General features: G+C 38.2%; 1 protein-coding gene, 3 long non-coding RNA genes and 2 pseudogenes across 7 annotated transcripts; 3 read left to right on the forward strand and 3 right to left on the reverse strand.

The window, feature by feature from the left end:
* Nucleotides 1–2,876: 2,876 nt before the first annotated feature.
* On the reverse strand, nucleotides 2,877–24,156 carry LOC146458847 (uncharacterized). Of its 3 annotated transcripts, XR_014858103.1 has the most exons (7): nucleotides 8,883–9,418; nucleotides 8,344–8,492; nucleotides 7,067–7,118; nucleotides 6,591–6,676; nucleotides 4,712–4,854; nucleotides 3,435–3,486; nucleotides 2,877–3,044 (listed from the first exon to the last, which is right to left on the reverse strand). It is a non-coding gene; the product is annotated as an uncharacterized LOC146458847 (long non-coding RNA). The 3 variants fall into 3 exon arrangements; XR_014858105.1 differs by lacking the exons at nucleotides 3,435–3,486; nucleotides 7,067–7,118; nucleotides 8,883–9,418 and adding an exon at nucleotides 23,961–24,156 and having other exon boundaries at nucleotides 2,877–3,017; nucleotides 4,712–4,833; nucleotides 6,528–6,649; nucleotides 8,344–8,465; XR_014858104.1 differs by lacking the exons at nucleotides 3,435–3,486; nucleotides 7,067–7,118; nucleotides 8,883–9,418 and adding an exon at nucleotides 10,160–10,348 and having other exon boundaries at nucleotides 2,877–3,017; nucleotides 4,712–4,833; nucleotides 6,528–6,649; nucleotides 8,344–8,465.
* Nucleotides 11,665–13,150, forward strand: LOC146458848 (uncharacterized). Its single transcript, XM_085090232.1, has 3 exons — nucleotides 11,665–12,753; nucleotides 12,842–12,940; nucleotides 13,025–13,150. The coding sequence occupies exons 1-3, from the start codon at nucleotides 12,637–12,639 to the stop codon at nucleotides 13,148–13,150; spliced, it is 342 nt and encodes a 113-aa protein (XP_084946358.1). The 5' UTR covers nucleotides 11,665–12,636.
* LOC146458849 (uncharacterized) lies at nucleotides 13,337–17,174 on the forward strand (annotated as a pseudogene). Its single transcript, XR_014858107.1, has 7 exons — nucleotides 13,337–13,502; nucleotides 13,966–14,182; nucleotides 14,406–14,943; nucleotides 15,164–15,377; nucleotides 15,968–16,219; nucleotides 16,534–16,705; nucleotides 16,922–17,174. The product of XR_014858107.1 is annotated as an uncharacterized LOC146458849 (transcript).
* Nucleotides 13,784–17,064, reverse strand: LOC146458850 (uncharacterized). Its single transcript, XR_014858108.1, has 3 exons — nucleotides 16,899–17,064; nucleotides 15,227–15,358; nucleotides 13,784–14,109 (listed from the first exon to the last, which is right to left on the reverse strand). It is a non-coding gene; the product is annotated as an uncharacterized LOC146458850 (long non-coding RNA).
* LOC146458851 (uncharacterized) lies at nucleotides 17,186–19,127 on the forward strand. The gene is made up of 2 exons (XR_014858106.1): nucleotides 17,186–17,509; nucleotides 17,833–19,127. It is a non-coding gene; the product is annotated as an uncharacterized LOC146458851 (long non-coding RNA).
* On the reverse strand, nucleotides 18,167–20,681 carry LOC146458852 (uncharacterized; annotated as a pseudogene).
* Nucleotides 24,157–24,211: the final 55 nt, after the last annotated feature.

Genomic DNA, 24,211 nt, shown 5'->3' on the forward strand with positions numbered 1-24,211 from the left:
GTAGTTCATTTTTTTTTTTTTTATCTCAGTTAACCCTTTAACCTCTAATATCAGAGACAAAATTCTCCTATCTTGTCCCGTTACTTTTCTTATAAAAGTACTGTGGAGAAGTTATTAAAATATCAAGAAAATTCACCTTGGGCGATCATATCCTTAATTCTCATAACTTTATGGGTTGAATAAGCATGGATATTACAAGGAGAAATTTGATGCTGATCACTGTTAGGGCTTAAAAGGTTAAGGCGGTCTTTCACCCAAAGAGTTAATTTGTTTGGTAAAAGTTTCCGGCAAAGTTCTTTTCTATTACTTTATAGGGATTCACGCCCTGGCATCAAAAATGAGTCTTTTCCAGTCACATGTCATACTAGTTAATGATTAACCAGCACGCTAAGTAAAAAATAGGGCTGTTGATTGCAAGAACGATATCTTACTAACGAGAAATAGCTTTTCTTTTAACTGAAATGGCCCAAAATTTGATTTCTCTGAACAATTCAACTTAAAATGAGAAAAAAACATCATTTTGACAACCACTCGTCATATAATTAGTTTTGACAAATGCGAGTATCTCGAGCGACGGGCTAAGCAAAATATCCTCGCAATTCTAGAAAGTAACAAAGGCATTCGCGGAAAGTCTGATTGTGTTGATTAGCTAGGTAAATTTACGGTATTTAACTGAAAGGAAGTTTTCTCGCAAAGAGGTGCGAAGATAACAAGACAAGTTAAGCGATTATTCTTGAAACGAACAAGTTCACAGCTAGAATAATCAATGACATCGCTAATTCGAAAATGTTTCGTTCTCGCTCTGAAGCAAACACGACAGTGAAAAGAAACAACATAGTAACAACTGGAGTAAACCAGTTTATTTAAGTCGATTGTGCATTTTAGGGGGCCCCTGACCCTGAACAAAGTTCACTGAATCTAGTAAACACAAGAACAGTACACTGAACAGCAGACGAAAAAAAAATGCCGGTAGAACTGAACATCGTCGTTACTAAACATTTTGATTACTTAGCGATATGTGAAAGAGAAATACCAACATTAACTGAATAAAACATGATTGTTCAACACTTACTGAGACCTTTAAGTTGTTTTCCTGTCAGGTCCATTCGCTCCTCAGCAAAGTCACAAGCGATACCGTTCCATCGATCACCTGAATCGCTCATCCACTGACCGCGCGCACATTGCAAAGACGGCCTGAAAGTCAATGTCCTCATCCTGTCACTAAAACAACAATAATAAACAAAATAATAGTGACATGTTGTCGCCGAAACGTCATGTTTTAATCTCGCTCCTTTCTTTTTATTTTGAAATAATGGCAACCACCTGACACAAGACACAAGGTACCCCATGCACCGAAGGTCCCTTATGTAGGGGGGATGACTTTTGCACTCAGTACGATAACTTGTCGCTCACGACAAGACAGTGAGGGAGGTGAACTGTCGACCCCTAAGCCGAATATTAAGACAGCCCCTTTCGCCACTAGCGCTCACATCCAACTTCAAGACATAACGTACATCCATATATAACATGGACAGGTGTCTTCCACGTGGTACGTGTTGAGGTTTGCATTTCAGGAGCATGCGTACTGCTAAAACTCATATAACGAATAGATAAATACCTCGTTGTTTATTTCAACAAAATGATCAGGCAATGATCAAAAATATGAAAAGCTAGGGGGAAAAAACACACTTGTGATTAGTCTATAAAGTCACTTAACGACAAGGGAATCTTTTCACTATATTAATTTTGTTTAAAAAAAAAACGCTCAATGTTTGTGATTGTTCATTCTACCCAAGCCTTGGCATCCGTACAGATCGACGTTGTAGTTCATTTTTTTTTTTTTTTATCTCAGTTAACCCTTTAACCTCTAATATCAGAGACAAAATTCTCCTATCTTGTCCCGTTACTTTTCTTATAAAAGTACTGTGGAGAAGTTATTAAAATATCAAGAAAATTCACCTTGGGCGATCATATCCTTAATTCTCATAACTTTATGGGTTGAATAAGCATGGATATTACAAGGAGAAATTTGATGCTGATCACTGTTAGGGCTTAAAAGGTTAAGGTGGTCTTTCACCCAAAGAGTTAATTTGTTTGGTAAAAGTTTCCGGCAAAGTTCTTTTCTATTACTTTATAGGGATTCACGCCCTGGCATCAAAAATGAGTCTTTTCCAGTCACATGTCATACTAGTTAATGATTAACCAGCACGCGAAGTAAAAAATAGGGCTGTTGATTGCAAGAACGATATCTTACTAACGAGAAATAGCTTTTCTTTTAACTGAAATGGCCCAAAATTTGATTTCTCTGAACAATTCAACTTAAAATGAGAAAAAAACATCATTTTGACAACCACTCGTCATATAATTAGTTTTGACAAATGCGAGTATCTCGAGCGACGGGCTAAGCAAAATATCCTCGCAATTCTAGAAAGTAACAAAGGCATTCGCGGAAAGTCTGATTGTGTTGATTAGCTAGGTAAATTTACGGTATTTAACTGAAAGGAAGTTTTCTCGCAAAGAGGTGCGAAGATAACAAGACAAGTTAAGCGATTATTCTTGAAACGAACAAGTTCACAGCTAGAATAATCAATGACATCGCTAATTCGAAAATGTTTCGTTCTCGCTCTGAAGCAAACACGACAGTGAAAAGAAACAACATAGTAACAACTGGAGTAAACCAGTTTATTTAAGTCGATTGTGCATTTTAGGGGGCCCCTGACCCTGAACAAAGTTCACTGAATCTAGTAAACACAAGAACAGTACACTGAACAGCAGACGAAAAAAAAATGCCGGTAGAACTGAACATCGTCGTTACTAAACATTTTGATTACTTAGCGATATGTGAAAGAGAAATACCAACATTAACTGAATAAAACATGATTGTTCAACACTTACTGAGACCTTTAAGTTGTTTTCCTGTCAGGTCCATTCGCTCCTCAGCAAAGTCACAAACGATACCGTTCCATCGATCACCTGAATCGCTCATCCACTGACCGCGCGCACATCGCAAAGACGGCCTGAAAGTCAATGTCCTCATCCTGTCACTAAAACAACAATAATAAACAAAATAATAGTGACATGTTGTCGCCGAAACGTCATGTTTTAATCTCGCTCCTTTCTTTTTATTTTGAAATAATGGCAACCACCTGACACAAGGTACCCCATGCACCGAAGGTCCCTTATGTAGGGGGGATGACTTTTGCACTCAGTACGATAACTTGTCGCTCACGACAAGACAGTGAGGGAGGTGAACTGTCGACCCCTAAGCCGAATATTAAGACAGCCCCTTTCGCCACTAGCGCTCACATCCAACTTCAAGACATAACGTACATCCATATATAACATGGACAGGTGTCTTCCACGTGGTACGTGTTGAGGTTTGCATTTCAGGAGCATGCGTACTGCTAAAACTCATATAACGAATAGATAAATACCTCGTTGTTTATTTCAACAAAATGATCAGGCAATGATCAAAAATATGAAAAGCTAGGGGGAAAAAACACACTTGTGATTAGTCTATAAAGTCACTTAACGACAAGGGAATCTTTTCACTATATTAATTTTGTTTAAAAAAAAAACGCTCAATGTTTGTGATTGTTCATTCTACCCAAGCCTTGGCATCCGTACAGATCGACGTTGTAGTTCATTTTTTTTTTTTTTTATCTCAGTTAACCCTTTAACCTCTAATATCAGAGACAAAATTCTCCTATCTTGTCCCGTTACTTTTCTTATAAAAGTACTGTGGAGAAGTTATTAAAATATCAAGAAAATTCACCTTGGGCGATCATATCCTTAATTCTCATAACTTTATGGGTTGAATAAGCATGGATATTACAAGGAGAAATTTGATGCTGATCACTGTTAGGGCTTAAAAGGTTAAGGTGGTCTTTCACCCAAAGAGTTAATTTGTTTGGTAAAAGTTTCCGGCAAAGTTCTTTTCTATTACTTTATAGGGATTCACGCCCTGGCATCAAAAATGAGTCTTTTCCAGTCACATGTCATACTAGTTAATGATTAACCAGCACGCGAAGTAAAAAATAGGGCTGTTGATTGCAAGAACGATATCTTACTAACGAGAAATAGCTTTTCTTTTAACTGAAATGGCCCAAAATTTGATTTCTCTGAACAATTCAACTTAAAATGAGAAAAAAACATCATTTTGACAACCACTCGTCATATAATTAGTTTTGACAAATGCGAGTATCTCGAGCGACGGGCTAAGCAAAATATCCTCGCAATTCTAGAAAGTAACAAAGGCATTCGCGGAAAGTCTGATTGTGTTGATTAGCTAGGTAAATTTACGGTATTTAACTGAAAGGAAGTTTTCTCGCAAAGAGGTGCGAAGATAACAAGACAAGTTAAGCGATTATTCTTGAAACGAACAAGTTCACAGCTAGAATAATCAATGACATCGCTAATTCGAAAATGTTTCGTTCTCGCTCTGAAGCAAACACGACAGTGAAAAGAAACAACATAGTAACAACTGGAGTAAACCAGTTTATTTAAGTCGATTGTGCATTTTAGGGGGCCCCTGACCCTGAACAAAGTTCACTGAATCTAGTAAACACAAGAACAGTACACTGAACAGCAGACGAAAAAAAAATGCCGGTAGAACTGAACATCGTCGTTACTAAACATTTTGATTACTTAGCGATATGTGAAAGAGAAATACCAACATTAACTGAATAAAACATGATTGTTCAACACTTACTGAGACCTTTAAGTTGTTTTCCTGTCAGGTCCATTCGCTCCTCAGCAAAGTCACAAACGATACCGTTCCATCGATCACCTGAATCGCTCATCCACTGACCGCGCGCACATCGCAAAGACGGCCTGAAAGTCAATGTCCTCATCCTGTCACTAAAACAACAATAATAAACAAAATAATAGTGACATGTTGTCGCCGAAACGTCATGTTTTAATCTCGCTCCTTTCTTTTTATTTTGAAATAATGGCAACCACCTGACACAAGGTACCCCATGCACCGAAGGTCCCTTATGTAGGGGGGATGACTTTTGCACTCAGTACGATAACTTGTCGCTCACGACAAGACAGTGAGGGAGGTGAACTGTCGACCCCTAAGCCGAATATTAAGACAGCCCCTTTCGCCACTAGCGCTCACATCCAACTTCAAGACATAACGTACATCCATATATAACATGGACAGGTGTCTTCCACGTGGTACGTGTTGAGGTTTGCATTTCAGGAGCATGCGTACTGCTAAAACTCATATAACGAATAGATAAATACCTCGTTGTTTATTTCAACAAAATGATCAGGCAATGATCAAAAATATGAAAAGCTAGGGGGAAAAAACACACTTGTGATTAGTCTATAAAGTCACTTAACGACAAGGGAATCTTTTCACTATATTAATTTTGTTTAAAAAAAAAACGCTCAATGTTTGTGATTGTTCATTCTACCCAAGCCTTGGCATCCGTACAGATCGACGTTGTAGTTCATTTTTTTTTTTTTTTATCTCAGTTAACCCTTTAACCTCTAATATCAGAGACAAAATTCTCCTATCTTGTCCCGTTACTTTTCTTATAAAAGTACTGTGGAGAAGTTATTAAAATATCAAGAAAATTCACCTTGGGCGATCATATCCTTAATTCTCATAACTTTATGGGTTGAATAAGCATGGATATTACAAGGAGAAATTTGATGCTGATCACTGTTAGGGCTTAAAAGGTTAAGGTGGTCTTTCACCCAAAGAGTTAATTTGTTTGGTAAAAGTTTCCGGCAAAGTTCTTTTCTATTACTTTATAGGGATTCACGCCCTGGCATCAAAAATGAGTCTTTTCCAGTCACATGTCATACTAGTTAATGATTAACCAGCACGCGAAGTAAAAAATAGGGCTGTTGATTGCAAGAACGATATCTTACTAACGAGAAATAGCTTTTCTTTTAACTGAAATGGCCCAAAATTTGATTTCTCTGAACAATTCAACTTAAAATGAGAAAAAAACATCATTTTGACAACCACTCGTCATATAATTAGTTTTGACAAATGCGAGTATCTCGAGCGACGGGCTAAGCAAAATATCCTCGCAATTCTAGAAAGTAACAAAGGCATTCGCGGAAAGTCTGATTGTGTTGATTAGCTAGGTAAATTTACGGTATTTAACTGAAAGGAAGTTTTCTCGCAAAGAGGTGCGAAGATAACAAGACAAGTTAAGCGATTATTCTTGAAACGAACAAGTTCACAGCTAGAATAATCAATGACATCGCTAATTCGAAAATGTTTCGTTCTCGCTCTGAAGCAAACACGACAGTGAAAAGAAACAACATAGTAACAACTGGAGTAAACCAGTTTATTTAAGTCGATTGTGCATTTTAGGGGGCCCCTGACCCTGAACAAAGTTCACTGAATCTAGTAAACACAAGAACAGTACACTGAACAGCAGACGAAAAAAAAATGCCGGTAGAACTGAACATCGTCGTTACTAAACATTTTGATTACTTAGCGATATGTGAAAGAGAAATACCAACATTAACTGAATAAAACATGATTGTTCAACACTTACTGAGACCTTTAAGTTGTTTTCCTGTCAGGTCCATTCGCTCCTCAGCAAAGTCACAAACGATACCGTTCCATCGATCACCTGAATCGCTCATCCACTGACCGCGCGCACATCGCAAAGACGGCCTGAAAGTCAATGTCCTCATCCTGTCACTAAAACAACAATAATAAACAAAATAATAGTGACATGTTGTCGCCGAAACGTCATGTTTTAATCTCGCTCCTTTCTTTTTATTTTGAAATAATGGCAACCACCTGACACAAGGTACCCCATGCACCGAAGGTCCCTTATGTAGGGGGGATGACTTTTGCACTCAGTACGATAACTTGTCGCTCACGACAAGACAGTGAGGGAGGTGAACTGTCGACCCCTAAGCCGAATATTAAGACAGCCCCTTTCGCCACTAGCGCTCACATCCAACTTCAAGACATAACGTACATCCATATATAACATGGACAGGTGTCTTCCACGTGGTACGTGTTGAGGTTTGCATTTCAGGAGCATGCGTACTGCTAAAACTCATATAACGAATAGATAAATACCTCGTTGTTTATTTCAACAAAATGATCAGGCAATGATCAAAAATATGAAAAGCTAGGGGGAAAAAACACACTTGTGATTAGTCTATAAAGTCACTTAACGACAAGGGAATCTTTTCACTATATTAATTTTGTTTAAAAAAAAAACGCTCAATGTTTGTGATTGTTCATTCTACCCAAGCCTTGGCATCCGTACAGATCGACGTTGTAGTTCATTTTTTTTTTTTTTTATCTCAGTTAACCCTTTAACCTCTAATATCAGAGACAAAATTCTCCTATCTTGTCCCGTTACTTTTCTTATAAAAGTACTGTGGAGAAGTTATTAAAATATCAAGAAAATTCACCTTGGGCGATCATATCCTTAATTCTCATAACTTTATGGGTTGAATAAGCATGGATATTACAAGGAGAAATTTGATGCTGATCACTGTTAGGGCTTAAAAGGTTAAGGTGGTCTTTCACCCAAAGAGTTAATTTGTTTGGTAAAAGTTTCCGGCAAAGTTCTTTTCTATTACTTTATAGGGATTCACGCCCTGGCATCAAAAATGAGTCTTTTCCAGTCACATGTCATACTAGTTAATGATTAACCAGCACGCGAAGTAAAAAATAGGGCTGTTGATTGCAAGAACGATATCTTACTAACGAGAAATAGCTTTTCTTTTAACTGAAATGGCCCAAAATTTGATTTCTCTGAACAATTCAACTTAAAATGAGAAAAAAACATCATTTTGACAACCACTCGTCATATAATTAGTTTTGACAAATGCGAGTATCTCGAGCGACGGGCTAAGCAAAATATCCTCGCAATTCTAGAAAGTAACAAAGGCATTCGCGGAAAGTCTGATTGTGTTGATTAGCTAGGTAAATTTACGGTATTTAACTGAAAGGAAGTTTTCTCGCAAAGAGGTGCGAAGATAACAAGACAAGTTAAGCGATTATTCTTGAAACGAACAAGTTCACAGCTAGAATAATCAATGACATCGCTAATTCGAAAATGTTTCGTTCTCGCTCTGAAGCAAACACGACAGTGAAAAGAAACAACATAGTAACAACTGGAGTAAACCAGTTTATTTAAGTCGATTGTGCATTTTAGGGGGCCCCTGACCCTGAACAAAGTTCACTGAATCTAGTAAACACAAGAACAGTACACTGAACAGCAGACGAAAAAAAAATGCCGGTAGAACTGAACATCGTCGTTACTAAACATTTTGATTACTTAGCGATATGTGAAAGAGAAATACCAACATTAACTGAATAAAACATGATTGTTCAACACTTACTGAGACCTTTAAGTTGTTTTCCTGTCAGGTCCATTCGCTCCTCAGCAAAGTCACAAACGATACCGTTCCATCGATCACCTGAATCGCTCATCCACTGACCGCGCGCACATCGCAAAGACGGCCTGAAAGTCAATGTCCTCATCCTGTCACTAAAACAACAATAATAAACAAAATAATAGTGACATGTTGTCGCCGAAACGTCATGTTTTAATCTCGCTCCTTTCTTTTTATTTTGAAATAATGGCAACCACCTGACACAAGGTACCCCATGCACCGAAGGTCCCTTATGTAGGGGGGATGACTTTTGCACTCAGTACGATAACTTGTCGCTCACGACAAGACAGTGAGGGAGGTGAACTGTCGACCCCTAAGCCGAATATTAAGACAGCCCCTTTCGCCACTAGCGCTCACATCCAACTTCAAGACATAACGTACATCCATATATAACATGGACAGGTGTCTTCCACGTGGTACGTGTTGAGGTTTGCATTTCAGGAGCATGCGTACTGCTAAAACTCATATAACGAATAGATAAATACCTCGTTGTTTATTTCAACAAAATGATCAGGCAATGATCAAAAATATGAAAAGCTAGGGGGAAAAAACACACTTGTGATTAGTCTATAAAGTCACTTAACGACAAGGGAATCTTTTCACTATATTAATTTTGTTTAAAAAAAAAACGCTCAATGTTTGTGATTGTTCATTCTACCCAAGCCTTGGCATCCGTACAGATCGACGTTGTAGTTCATTTTTTTTTTTTTTTATCTCAGTTAACCCTTTAACCTCTAATATCAGAGACAAAATTCTCCTATCTTGTCCCGTTACTTTTCTTATAAAAGTACTGTGGAGAAGTTATTAAAATATCAAGAAAATTCACCTTGGGCGATCATATCCTTAATTCTCATAACTTTATGGGTTGAATAAGCATGGATATTACAAGGAGAAATTTGATGCTGATCACTGTTAGGGCTTAAAAGGTTAAGGTGGTCTTTCACCCAAAGAGTTAATTTGTTTGGTAAAAGTTTCCGGCAAAGTTCTTTTCTATTACTTTATAGGGATTCACGCCCTGGCATCAAAAATGAGTCTTTTCCAGTCACATGTCATACTAGTTAATGATTAACCAGCACGCGAAGTAAAAAATAGGGCTGTTGATTGCAAGAACGATATCTTACTAACGAGAAATAGCTTTTCTTTTAACTGAAATGGCCCAAAATTTGATTTCTCTGAACAATTCAACTTAAAATGAGAAAAAAACATCATTTTGACAACCACTCGTCATATAATTAGTTTTGACAAATGCGAGTATCTCGAGCGACGGGCTAAGCAAAATATCCTCGCAATTCTAGAAAGTAACAAAGGCATTCGCGGAAAGTCTGATTGTGTTGATTAGCTAGGTAAATTTACGGTATTTAACTGAAAGGAAGTTTTCTCGCAAAGAGGTGCGAAGATAACAAGACAAGTTAAGCGATTATTCTTGAAACGAACAAGTTCACAGCTAGAATAATCAATGACATCGCTAATTCGAAAATGTTTCGTTCTCGCTCTGAAGCAAACACGACAGTGAAAAGAAACAACATAGTAACAACTGGAGTAAACCAGTTTATTTAAGTCGATTGTGCATTTTAGGGGGCCCCTGACCCTGAACAAAGTTCACTGAATCTAGTAAACACAAGAACAGTACACTGAACAGCAGACGAAAAAAAAATGCCGGTAGAACTGAACATCGTCGTTACTAAACATTTTGATTACTTAGCGATATGTGAAAGAGAAATACCAACATTAACTGAATAAAACATGATTGTTCAACACTTACTGAGACCTTTAAGTTGTTTTCCTGTCAGGTCCATTCGCTCCTCAGCAAAGTCACAAACGATACCGTTCCATCGATCACCTGAATCGCTCATCCACTGACCGCGCGCACATCGCAAAGACGGCCAAAACCACTGTTTCTTTTATGCAGGTTAAGAGGTCTACGTCTTTTCGCTAGCTGTCTTTCAATTCATTCCTTTTTGTGCACTTTGTTTCGGCTTGATCTCAAAAACAATATAGTGATATCGCAATGCATTATGGGATAGCTTTGACAATTTTGAGCGGGGAATGCCATACCTCGAATTCATTCAAAAATATTATAAGTCTAAAATCACCTCTTCATTTGCAGAGTTCGACTACCGCACGCTTTGGCAAATGAGCCACAACTCACGTTGGTACCATTTTCCGATTGATACCGTCCGCTTTTAGAGAAGAGGTAATAATAGACTATCGTCTGGCTCGGCTTGCCTCCGACTGTAAACTGTCACCTCGAGCGCTGAAAAAAGCACTATTTATCAGTCAAAAGGCAAAACATGCCTCGCTTCTTTGAGGGATGCTAGTGATTTGCAGATTTCCAGGCTTAATGATGCCTTTCCATCACCAGACGGCCAAAAATATTTCAAGCAAAAAAGAAAACCAACAGGTAAAGCTTCGAATACGCTCGCTTGACTTGCTCGCCTCGTCACTTGGTCACGTGGTTGAACAAATTCGTTTCAGGGCTAACGCGGTCATCAGCGAAAGCCAACAAGGTTTTCAGCTTAACTCAATGTGATCATCCTGTTACTAAAATGTAGTTCCTGTCTTTCACATGGCATACTTAAAACAAAATAATGGTGACATGTCGTCGCCGAAACGTCTTGTTTTAATCTCGCTACTTTTTATTTTGAAATAAAACAACAGCTGACAAAAGAAACCTCTGACAACGCAGATCTCTTATGCCAGCGGAGATGAATCTTGCTGCTTAGTCCGATAACTTGTCTCATGACAAGACAGTGAGGGGGGGGAAAAGTCGGCCCTTAGATCATATTTTTTTGTGATAAAAGTTTACTTACACAGTGAGCCAAAGGGCCCACTGATAAAAAGATCAACTATTACAAGCAAGTACAAGTAAAGAAAAAGAAAACTAAGCCCTTATTACAATACTGATTACAAGTGTTACAAGGGAGCCTAAACTTAAAGTGCTACTGCGACGAAATTTAGGCTTTGTCTTGTTTTTACGTTTTTAGAAAGTTTGAGGTATAGTTATTACGTACGCCAAATTTGAGATCCAAATTCCAACTAAAAGTCCGATTTTCTGAACCGTGTTTTTCTCGAGTTAACGTCCGCCATTACTGAAACAAAAAATGCCGGGCCAAGATGTGGAGGATTGGGTCGAGGTCGCCTTTGACGTCATCTTATCATCAAAAATTCTTGAGCACAGAGGAATTGACAGCTCTACACGTGGAAAAGAGGGAGAATTTTTTTTTTCCTGTTCGGCGCTTGAAAGTTCTGATCACGCAAAGATGCCTGCTTGCCGCTGTCAGTGTGCAAGACTGTAGCAACAAGTCAAATCCACGAGCTGGAATTTCTTTGCATAGGCCAAAGTCTAGCCAGGAGGTCGCAAAGTGGAAAGCTTTCGTGAGGATACACCGTGCTAACTTCAACCCGAAAGGGCTTTTTAAAATCTGTTCTATTCATTTTGCGGCCGAGTACTTCGAAAGACAAGTCCATATAGAAGGACAACCCAGAAATCTAGTTCTTGGAGCTATTCCCACTATTTGGAAAAAGTCCGTAGAGGATAACTCCCCTTCCATGACGGCCAGAGGTCGGCGGCAGGTAAGTGCACTCTTGATCTTTGACTGTTAGCTACATTTTGGGATCATAGCACGTCGCCAGACGCCGCAGACTAGGTTACAATAATTTTTTTTCTGAAACTCGGTCGAACCTAGCTCATATACAAACATTCGAATAAAAATCGGGATGACAAACACGAAAAACGGATAGTAAAAACTTTATTACTTTTGTCGGGTTCTTCCCTGACGCTCTTAGTAAGCTTGTCGGTTGACATGAATTAATGATTAAGTTTTTCGTGTTTCGATCACCGTAGCTTTGAATGGTATAAAAACTATTACTTTTCTCAACTGTTCATAATTTTTTCTGTCCTCCTTTTTATGTAAACCTTGATGACTGTAGAAGCATTTGTTTGTTGCGCCAGTAATTTTATCATGAATGAAGAAATACGTTTGTGTTCTGGCCGGTCGCCTTCACATCGAGATTTTGTTTAACTTTTTTAAGTTTTTGTCCGCTTTCTGTTTTTATTTTTATGTACTAACAATTTTTCATTCACTCTGTCGTTAAAATGCGAAATAATTTTGGTTATTGTCGCCTGACCTTGGGTAAAATTAAACCCTAGAAAGTGTAGGCAGTGCACATTGTCACGTTACGTCAGCAATCTAGCAGATTTTTTTATTCAAACAATTCTGTTTTGCTGTTTTGAAGGCAATGAAAGAAATTATTGCCGAGTATGGCGCCCAAACTTCCACAACGTCGTCGGAAACTGACAGAGCTGAGAAAGGTCAAGAATCAGGCAGACCCGCAAGCGCGGAAAGTGCGATGCAGGTAAGCTTACATATTTTTTTACACTACCCCTTTTCTGTTTAGTTTCTAATGGCTCACTTCATACAATATCCTCTTATATATTTTTCAGCTTGAGCGAAAATTGCAAAATCATATTGTAACACCACAAATGGAGGATGGACCGGAAACAGGGATGGACATCACCGACCAAATGTGGTCGTCGAGCTCGGTAGATGTATTTTCAGGCATACAGTTATAGGCTTATTTTTGGCCTCTTCAGGCTTTATAAGACGTCCCTTCTCTTTTTTCTCAGCTGGAACAAGAACTACCCGTAGCAGAGGTACAAGAGCCTCCATTGATGGACACTGATGACCCTGTAAGCTCCATGGTAAGGAATGGGAACAAACGTTTGTATTACAGTAGTTACGATACCATCTAAACTCGTCTTTCAGTTTTTAGGATGGCGGATTTCAAAGGCGTCGGAGCTACTACCTGTCGCTGTATCAACCCCTGGAACCCAAAACGTAAGTTTCGTTGAACAGGCATGGTAATCGCTACTTAGTCCTGAAAGTTTTACACTATTTTTAATGTGCTGCATATTTAAATTCAGCAGAAAAATGAAAATCAAACTGAGTGCAAAATGTGCGGGGACCTAAAAAAAGAAATAAAAGTATTAAAATTCAAAGTCACGCGACTAAACAATAAGATGGCGAAAAACCAGAAGCAATGGGCAGAAACACTACAGGAGCTACAGCAAGAGTCACACCAACACGACTTACAGCAAGATTGTGGTAAGTCTTTTTTTTACCCAGTTTTAGGGTGGGGAGCCATATAGTGGGAGGCTACAACCAAAAAAATAATAAGTCTGAGCACAAATTACAACAGAAAGTGCACACTTACATTTAAACATAACAATTAAATGGTGGCATGTTTTTTTTTTTCCGGAAATGTAATAGAGTATTTCCTCGGTATGTAGAATGAAAATGCTGGTGAGATCGGGGACCCTCTACAAAAAACTTTATTGGCCCACACCCCCCCCCCCCCCCCCACCCCACGCATTTTATGCACAACATCAAACAAGTTTAATTTTTATTTCATTTCTATTCATCAGTTTACCTCAAGCTTATATTGTTGATGAAACAGTTCGTAATTATATTTTTGTTAAATTATTCAAATAAATAATGTCCCAATTCATTTTCCATGGAAAGAGAACAAGCCAAGATATGGCTGGATCATTTGTCTCCTTTCCTTTAGCTACTGCAGAACCAGCTGCTCCTGAACCCTCTGTGTCTGGCTGTGATCTTAAGGACGACTTGGCAGAGGATAGTGACAATGATGATGATGATGATGATGATGAAGAAAAAGAAGAACCTGAGAACGAGGACCCCAATTGGACTCCTGAAAAAATAGATGAAGCATATCAGAAGTTAGGAGAGGATTCTATGAACAACAGCCAATCAACAAAGCCTAGGTAAACTTGAAAGTTCAAAGGACAAACATGCAAGGATACCTAACTATTATCTTTATAAATATTGTATTACTTTACTTAAAACATGGAGTTTAACCTTCTTCCCTACAACCCTTCTAAAAATGCACCAGCAATATCAACTTAAAGCGTGCCTTGCTTATTGCTTGCTTTCAGAGAAAAAGCTATGACTATGTCTGTATGACCAAGAGACATTTTATTTTAACAGGCTGGATAACACTGGAAAGGATGAACGTGAGGAACCTAAAGGAATTGTCTTCATTTCAAAGTTACTGTTACTGTTCCAGTACTGTCATTATTGCTTGGCCCCAAACCCAGAAACAACATGCACGCAAACTGGTACTCTCCTGGCCATTAAAGCTAAGTGCAGCAGTTGCCAAGAGATATTCACCTGGGAAAGCCAGCCATTACTAATGGGGAGATTTCCTGCTGGAAACCTCCTCCTTAGTTTTGCAATTCTCTGCGCTGGAGCCTCAGTAAAAAAAGTGCTGACAGTGTTCCGGCACATGGGCATACTGGTGTATAATGAGCCCACCTACTATTACCACCAACGTCACCTGCTCATACCAGCCATCATCTCTTTCTGGCGAAAATACCAAGCAAAATTGCTGGATTCTCTTAAAGGAAAAGGAGTTGTTATCGCAGGAGATGGGCGCCATGATAGTATGGGTCACTCAGCAAAATATGGTACCTATACTGTATTTTGCTGTACTGTTGGCCTGATTATTCATATTGTCTTGGTACAGGCAAGTAAACCTCTTAAAATAATCTTCTAAACAATCACTAAATGAAGAAAAACCAGGTCAAAGTGAAAAGTCTGGTAAAGCTTTGTAAACAAGATCAGATAATCTTTTAATATTATTGGAAGAGCACACTCAAAAATAAATCCTGTTTACATTCGTTGGCAAAACACACTTAGAAATTAGTGTTAGAAATTCACTTTATTCTTTTTTTCATGTTCCTTAGGCTAATCAGGCAGGGAGCAGCTCAGGCATTGAGTTTATGGCCTTTAAGGAGGCCATGGCGTACCTTCTCACTACTGGTATCATCATCAAATCCTTTATATCTGACCGCCATGCTTCCATTGCTAAGTGGATGCGGGAGGAATGTGGAAGGAAATGTGCTGAACTGGGCTAGCCAGTAATCAATCATTTTTTTGATCTGTGGCACATTGGCAAAAGTAAGCAATCAACACAAGAAGTTACATAAACATCGATAACATTATCTGCTTCAAAAAATAGCTACGGATGCAGACTAAACATTATCATTACCATCTGCATCAATATTGGTTTCATTCCTAAATTGCTGTTATTATTATTATTATTATTATTATTATTATTATTATTATTATTATTATTAATATTATTATTATTATTACTACTGTCTTAGGTCTAAGGCACTGTTCACAAATTTACTGATTGGTTGAATAGTGTCATCAATTTTTTTCCTCTTGAAGAAATTCATTAAGCTATAATTTAAATCAATTATTGAAGAGTTCTTAACACAAGGCCAAAAAAAAAAGTTCAGTATTATAATTGATAATAATTGCATAATTAACAACTACAGGAGCCCATTTAAGGCTCCTGACACCTTTGACGTGTTTAATTTTGAGAAAAAGATGGTAGGCATCGAAACCGTCAATTATTATACTTAACTTTTTTTTTTGGCTGTGTGTAAAGAACTCTTTAATTATTAATGTTTTTCCTTTTCTGAGGAATGAATAATGTATTTTATGTAGAAATGTACTGAACTGTTCTGTTACTCCTACAGAAATTAAGAAAATTCTCACAAAACTAAGTAAAGAAAAAAATTGTGAAATAATTGGCTGCTGGAGGAACGCTTGTGTTCGACATTTTTATTGGGCAGTGACTTCAACTCAAGAATCCCTTGGCAAAGTGAAGGTTGCAAAATTCCACGCCTTCCTGAGTCACGTTATAAACAAACACAAAGACCTCCCAAATATACTCTTCAATGCTTGTGCTCATGGTGACCTCATCAGGCCAAAATTGTGGATGTCTAAAGGTACCAATTCATTGAAAATCACAGTTCTTTCCTGTTCTAATCTTTGTTAATGTTACTTCATATAAAAAAAAAATATTTGTGGGATAAAAAATCTTGTCTACACAATCTTTTCAATGTAACTTGTCATTTTGCACTCACAACATTGAAGAAATATTAAGCTGCTGTTTTTTTTTCTTATTTCCCTTAATAACTACTGACAGCTTCCAAGTTACATATACTCCTTGTGCTCTTTGTCTATGCCTTGTTTTTTCAAAAGTACTTAACAACACAGTCAATACATAACATGTGCCCAAAATTAATTGCTTTCATTGTAGTATCAGAGGCATATGATAAGATGTGCACAGCCCTTACTAAGTCCAGTCTCACAAAAGCTATTGAAAAAGCATCATCAGTGGAGCAAACAAGTTGCTTAGAAGGCTACCATTCAGTAGTAAACCATTTTGCCCCTAAGATGCTTGCCTACTCATACCTGGGTATGCTATGCAGGTAGGTTAACAAAAGGCTTATTTACATCAAAGTAGCACTAAAGCAGTCAAAAAAATATTACCGGATGTTGTCTTTGTCAAAAGGTCTACAAAGCTTTACGATGTAAAAATGCCTGATGACTGGGAGAATTTTAATATTAAAGTTACAGTAACAACCAATATTATTAGAAATTACATAAATACACAATACTTACTGTTTTAATTTTTTGGTTGCAAGATCAATACTGGCTGCACTCCATTTTAATTATAACCTTCGAAGGGACACAAGGATGGACAATCAAGGCCAAGCACGACTTCATGTTACCTACCAAAAATACAAGGAGGGAGAAGCAACAGTCAGGGAAGCCAGGGTTGCCTCAAATTATGGTCAGTTTCTGCTAAATGAACAGTGTAGAAGTTATGTTAAACTTTATTCAAAATATGAGGGCACCCTATACTTTCTGGCGTTTAAAAAAGTCAAATACTACTGAAGACTACTTGACTGACCAATTTAGTGTTTTCATTCCAAAACATATGAAGACAGACTAAACTTTAAAGCACTTTTCTTCAAAATTATGTACCAGCTAATAAAAAAAGAAAGGTTGTGAAGGCATTGCTATATTTTCCACAGAATATGTAGCTGAAATCTACCAAACTTTGGTCACTAGCTCAAAACAAGATCTACAGCTGGTAGCTGATGAGCTCAAACAAATTGTTCCTGAAGCTCTGCATTCAATGCTTGATAAGCAGACAAAAGAGGAAGCCATACAAAAGCATCAAGAACGGAAACAGAAGGAAACGGTGATTATTCCTCCAACATGTTCAGGTAAAAAAACATAACATGTACAACACTCTACACTCACTCAGGCCTGTCACTAAGAGCTGGGGACCTGGCATTTCCCCCAGCTATTATAAACATGACCCCTGGCTACTTTCATAGTAAAATGGAACCAAAAGACGACATTCGCCACTCATTGCCCCGCCTACTAATTTCATATGCCCAGCAACTTGAAATCTTAATGACAACCCTGACTCACTGCTAGACTACCAATTTCAAGTCAGGTTGTCTTTGGTTTTTCAGAAACAGTTTTTTACCATAATCTATTCTGTAAAAAGTAGTAGCACTTACTTTTTACCGGCTTTCTACAGAAGCTGAATTAGAGACCTTGAGCGGGGGAAACCAACCTGGTCCATCAAGAACAAATGGTGGAAGGGGAAGAGGACGAGCTCAAACATGCAGAAAATGTGGACAGCCACGAAGAGGACATAAATGCACCGCTTGAATAAATAAAGCTTTAATAATTAAAAGACAAGGAATATCCCCCGCAAAATACATGATAAGCTCAAGTCACATGGGACACCTAGTCTCATGTGTTCCTTAATCATTTTTTGAATCAGAACCGTTGAAACATTGTTTAATGACTGGAGTCTAGAAGTTAAAATGAACAACTTTTGTTGTTCATAATCTTCAAAGCCATGACATTGCCCACTTTCACTTGGAAGGGCTGTCCATATTGCTTTGTAGGGACAGCATGGCAAAGGATAGTGCTTGGAGTGACCAGCAAATTCCCATAGAAGTTGAGTAAATTGTCTGTAAGACACTGAACTAAGAAATGTATAAATAAACAAAAACAAATAGTTTACTCCATTCATCCCCATCTGGCCCCGGTTGTTCAAAGAGCGGATAATTTTATTCACTGGATAGGTCGCTACGCGGCAAATAAATGTGTCAAGAATTTCCCTGTAATTCTACAATATGTGTATAGAGTAGAAGCGTATGTCTAATTTAAGTATGGGATTGTATGGAAAACTTGCCAGAAGCGTTGTTTGAAGTACATTTTGCACCACTGGATAGTGACTTATCCACTGGATAAAGTTATCTGCCCTTTGAACAACTGGTGCCTGGTCTTTTCTACTTCAAATAGTTCTGTTTCATGTGCTTAAACCAAAGGGTACTATCGAAAGTTAAGTGTTACATAGTTCTTTTGTTTAGATAAAAGGCTTTCACAATAACAACATTTATATTTGAGCTTATTACTAATCATCACTGATCAATCCATCAATCAAAGACTTTATTTTACTTTGAATTTTAGATAGCAAATATGCTAATATCATGGGTGCTACACGGCTCAGACAGAGAAGTAGGTCTACACACAAACAATATATGGCAATGAGTTCCGTAGTTTGCTTGCATATGAGTGAATGCCATACTTAGTTGTATAACACTGAGAATAACTAGCCTGTGTTCAGTTTGCCCCGTAAACTAATGCTGGAGTGACCCTCAGAAATATATAGCTAGAAGCAGCATTGTTTAATGCAAAATTTACTAGTATGAGCATGTCATTTATTCTTTGAATTCTTTAGCTTGGCTGATTTACATCCTTTATAATGATTGGTAAGAATTATTAAATCATTAAAAACTAAATAAAGGATGGATTCATTAAGGCCCGGTTCAGACGCCGAACTTTTCATGAGCCGAACCTAATACCTCGAATTAAGTACATGAAAAGTTCGGCGTCTGAATCAGTTGAGAACGGCTGTTTCAATTTGGAACGGCTCAGCCGTTCTTCCCGCCTGGCTCAGCCGGGAATTTCAGCTTTGGAACGGCTTTGATTCAGACGCCGAACTTTTCATGAGCCGAACCTAATGCATAAATTATTATAACGTATTTCAAACAAAAAAATAAAATGAATAAAAAAAACGCAGACATTTCGATTGGTTTTGCTTCAAGTAAATTAAGTTTGGCTAATTAAGTTCGGCGTCTGAATCAAAAGGCGGGATTTTCGTGATTTGGGCCGACCTTAATTTGAATTAAGTTCGGCTCATGAAAAGTTCGGCGTCTGAACTGGGCCTAAGTCTCTCAAGCTTATCAACATGCTTTCCACAGTGGACCCAGACGACTAAACAGTAAGTTCAACTTGAAAGAAAACAAGCATAATACAGCCTCTTTTTAGCGTGAGCAGGGAACAGGTGCTTGTGTCGCTCTAAAACCTGTAACTTGCTGCTAATCCTTCGTACATGTACAATCTCCTTAACAAGTCAAGGCCATGTGGTTACCAAGCCACACAAAAATAAACATTTCCAGAATATAAACAAAGAATAACTCACTTTGATTCGGTTTTTAGCCCTTGGCTGAACAAGGTCCGGTGATTTTTTGCCATCTTTGGTCTTTAAAATCAGTTATGCCACTTCAAGAACCCATCGGTGTAAGCGAACATCCTAAAAACAGGGATGAATTGTTACACAATCACCTTCCCGTTCCATTTCACAGCTCATAATCTCTCCCACACGATCTATCTCCATGCAACAAATGCATTCCCCCGGTTTAGTTGAGAGGACAATAGAACAATTCCCACAACTGCACCTGAAAAACAAAATACAGTAGCCTATTCACCTTTAAGGTCTTAAAGAAATTGACTGAGCTGAGAAACCAGGTTCGAACGACTTAAAAACAAGTAAGTACCGTAATTAAGTACTGTAAAGACAATTTGCTTTGAATAATAAACTGACGACGAACGAAGAATGACAAAAACATAAATGTTATATTGCCTACCAGGTACTGACATCTACTTCGCCAGCAAAGCGCCTTTGAAACTTTAGTTCCTCCTACTCTTCTTAGATAACCCTGTCATGCTTCGTACGCGGCGGCTTCTTCTTGGGTCGCGATCGGCTATAGTTCCTCGTCATACGGGATAAAATTAACTTCACTGTCTTCTATTTCACTTAAGTTCGCTTTAGAACCCAAATCAGAGCTGTCTCCCCAAGAATTGGATGAAGAACTTGAACTTATTGACATATTACGGTGCACAACAGTGGCTAAAGCAAAGCCAAGCCAAAATTTTGATGATAACATGACGTCAACCGTTGAAAGCCGCTGACGGAAATTTGTAGGCTCAAGCAGTTGCTGTTTCGATAATGGCGGACATAATTTTCCCACATTTCCGCGGCTTAAGGAAGGGAACTGCTTCGTCAGATTGGTCGAAAAAGTATTTTTTTCTTGAAGTTTTACGTCTGAACTTTAATTTCGGGAACAAAAATTTAGTAAAGAAAAAGGTTGATTTTCGTCGCAGTAGCACTTTAAGCAAGCACAAATCAAACGCGAATAATATGCAAAATACAGAAATACAGAAAGGCATGTAAAATATGCACAAAAACAGTCATACAGCTAAAAAGGCGCGAAAAAATGCAAAATACAAAACGCAAAAAGAGCGGGAACAATGCTAATGACCAAGGAAAAATCAATGACAAGAAATAACTGCGTAACTAAAGCCTGGTTTCCATATGATCGCGGATCGCAGATCGCAGATCGCAGATCGCAATAAGGTCTGCGATCGTCTGCGATCATATGGAAACTACTTCTGCGATCGTCTGCGATCCTGCGATCGCGATCGCAGACGATCGCAGAAGATAGAACCATGTTCTATCCAAAGGCTGGTTTCCATATGATCGCAGACGATCGCAGACCTTATTGCGATCTGCGATCCGCGATCATTTGGAAACCAGCCTTAAATAAGAAAAGCTAATGATCTCTATACGAGAAGTAGATTAGGAAGCTACAAAAACTACGAGATGTAAAGCACAAAATTAAATAACAAAAGGTAGATTACAAAAGTGAATTACTATATACAAAAAGTCAAAGATGCAAAATGCTATTTACAAGCAGTGTAAATACAATATTGTTACAAGACAAGTAAATTCAAAAACTACAACAAAACAACTAATTACAAAGCAAGCGAAAGAGGCCCCGGGAGACAGTCCACAGCCAAGCGTCTCCCGTCCAAAAAAACACATATGTATACACTATATACAATAGTCAAGACCCACTACAACCAATGAAGGCGACCAGGTCAAGAAAACCGTTTTATTTCTAACTTTCCGGGAAATTTAGAAATAAAACAGGAAACGGGAAACGACCCAGTACGACCAATTAAGGCGACCTGGCCGAAAAATCAAAAATAGAAATAAAATTAAAACAGAAAAGAAATCTTGTCATTCGTGCCAACTTGACAAACAACGCTATAAACCGACCATAAATACCTAACATGATCAATAGGCTCACCGCGAATTCGAAGTTGAATATCCTTAATAATTCTGTTAACAATAGCACGCGGAGGAAGGTAAGAATTCCTAAAAGTCGCCGAATTACGAGCATGCCAAATAAAACATGAAACAAGATGGCAGCAATGAGATAACGAGATCCCAGCAAAATGGGGAAAGGAACAATATGTGCAATAAGGGAAACTTTAGTCTGTACTGTACTTGTATTGTAATAAATTGTTATTCATTCATTCATCCAATTTCTAAAAAACTGAAAAAATGCCTTCGGCCTCGTGGATCACAAGTTCCTTCTCCATAAATTAGAACATTATGGAGTTCGAGGCCCACTGAGCTATAACTGCATGGTTCTTGGATTATCTCTGCACCCTCTCAGAGAGAGTAACATTTGGGAAGGAATTATCATCTAGCCTTCCCCTGGATTATGGTGTACCTCAGGGTTCACTATTAGACCCCCTACTCTTTGTGCTTTATATTAACGACCTCCCACAGTTCTTACTGCGATCCAATATCAGCATGTATCAGTCAGAGTGCATCATGACGGAACTCCAAGAAGACCTCCAAAGAGTTGAACAGTGGATGAAAAACAGAAAGCTCTCTGAAGACACTAGGACGGCCTAACTTAGAAACTATCAGGAAAGTAACAAATCTATCTTAGTCTACAAATGTCTTAATGATTTAGTGCCCCAGTATCTTTCTGATTATTTTAATAGAAACCACAGTTTCCATAGTTACAATACACGTCGGCGTGAAGACATTCATCCTTCAAGACCCAAACTTAGCCTCGGAAAGAGAACTTTTAGATACTCCAGATCGATTTTATTTAACTCGTTACCTGAAACATACAAACGGGCAGCGTCCTTGGAGGCTTTGAAGCGACTTATGATGAAACACGATTTTGCATAGATTTTTCTTAGTTTGCAAATGTTTCATTTATTTTTTCTATCTTGTAATATTTTAGCCCAAAAATGTTTATTAGAATCATATATATTGCATTTTTTTTTTTCAGACCACCAGTTTTTAGACTACAAGCGTTCATTGTAATTCATTACTTTGCTTTAACGATTTTAGGTGTATACAGGGCCCCTCGGGATAACAGCCCCATAGCTGATTGGGCCACCCTGTCTTAAATATAGTTCACTTACTTACATTTCGTTTCGTTTACTTTTTGTCGGACATCAGGCTCACCTCTAATAGGGTAATAGGGGCAGCGCAAACGAATCATGATCAATCATTGGTGAGCGAGCTGAGCTATTCCGTTGGGTTCAGCGCTCCTTCGCAGACTTTTATAATTACTGATCCCCATGAAATTGTATTGTTCTCTCTCTGCATTAAATCAACGATTGTAGTCTTTAAGATGACAAAACAACTGTCTGGGGAAAACAGAGGCGGTCCTTTTTGTCAGCAGGGAAAATATTAGGGGTAATATACATCGCCCAGAATGCTATTGTCTTTGGCGACATGTACTTGCAGTGCCCAGTTTATCAACGGGCGGCATAATAATTTGCGTATGTGGAACTACTCGGCTGCAATTGGTCAACAGGTCTAGCTTTGGGAATACGTAAGTCCCTTTGCACATTTCAGCTGCTGTCAATCAAACGGTTGGATGCGCTTAGTAAATCCCAAGGTGGGATGAAGTTAACAATAGCGCTCTAATTAAAGGCGCGCCGCACTCTTTGAAAGAATTTTATCCAAAAGTTCGCGTGCAGCGAAATTTTTATGTAACTCGATGGAATCTGACGGTCAAAACGTCTGACTTCTAAAACCATTAGAACGCGTGGTTTTACAAGCGGCGCTTTAATAAATCGACCTGCGATCAGGGGAAATTTTCCTCCATTCTGAAATAGTTTTATTCAGAGCAGGTAGTTTTAAAAGCCAGCAAAAAACGCCCGCGCTAAATAAGCATGCTGCAATATTAAAAATATTGCAGTGTGTAGGCTACAATTATTAAAAATATTGCAGCCTGTTTTAGGAAATTTAATGTATAAAGTGCACAAAAACTGATAGGTTACAACATTGTCAACAGTACCGTTTGCGTTTAACTCTCGTTCATTGCGACTTAATTTTTTGTTTCGAAGTACCACTCAGTCTCGCATTCTAAAGCTGTAATTGGTGCTCTAAATCTTTGCTCTATTTTAAAAAAGAAAATGAAAACGCCGCCTTTAGAAGTTGATAAAGAATTAAAGCACTGACAGAAACGTCCAAACGTTACACGACATTACCTTCGATTTCTGCAGAAATATCTCCCTTCGCAGAGCTCTGTGTAATAAATAATCCTTCCTCTTCCGACGAAACCATCGTCTTTCTAAACCCACGTTGCCACTGAGTAAAATGACTGAATTCTCTGGCTTATAAAGTATGCAACGCATATGCAAGTATGTATGCAATATGTAAGCAAAGTATGTAAGTAAGTATGTATGCAAGTATGTATGTATGTACACTCGATTGCGAAAACGTTGACACCTAAAAAGCA

The sequence above is a fragment of the Pavona decussata genome, unplaced genomic scaffold (assembly GCF_977016875.1).
Source record: "Pavona decussata unplaced genomic scaffold, jaPavDecu1.1 SCAFFOLD_226, whole genome shotgun sequence".
NCBI classification, from domain to species: domain Eukaryota; kingdom Metazoa; phylum Cnidaria; class Anthozoa; order Scleractinia; family Agariciidae; genus Pavona; species Pavona decussata.

Coding starts and splice junctions, on each gene's coding strand:
- LOC146458848 (XM_085090232.1), top strand. CDS start 12,637: ATGAAAGAAATTATTGCCGAGTATGGCGCCCAAACTTCCACAACGTCG. Junction 12,754..12,841: donor GCGCGGAAAGTGCGATGCAG/GTAAGCTTACAT, acceptor TATATTTTTCAG/CTTGAGCGAAAATTGCAAAA. Junction 12,941..13,024: donor AAATGTGGTCGTCGAGCTCG/GTAGATGTATTT, acceptor CTTTTTTCTCAG/CTGGAACAAGAACTACCCGT.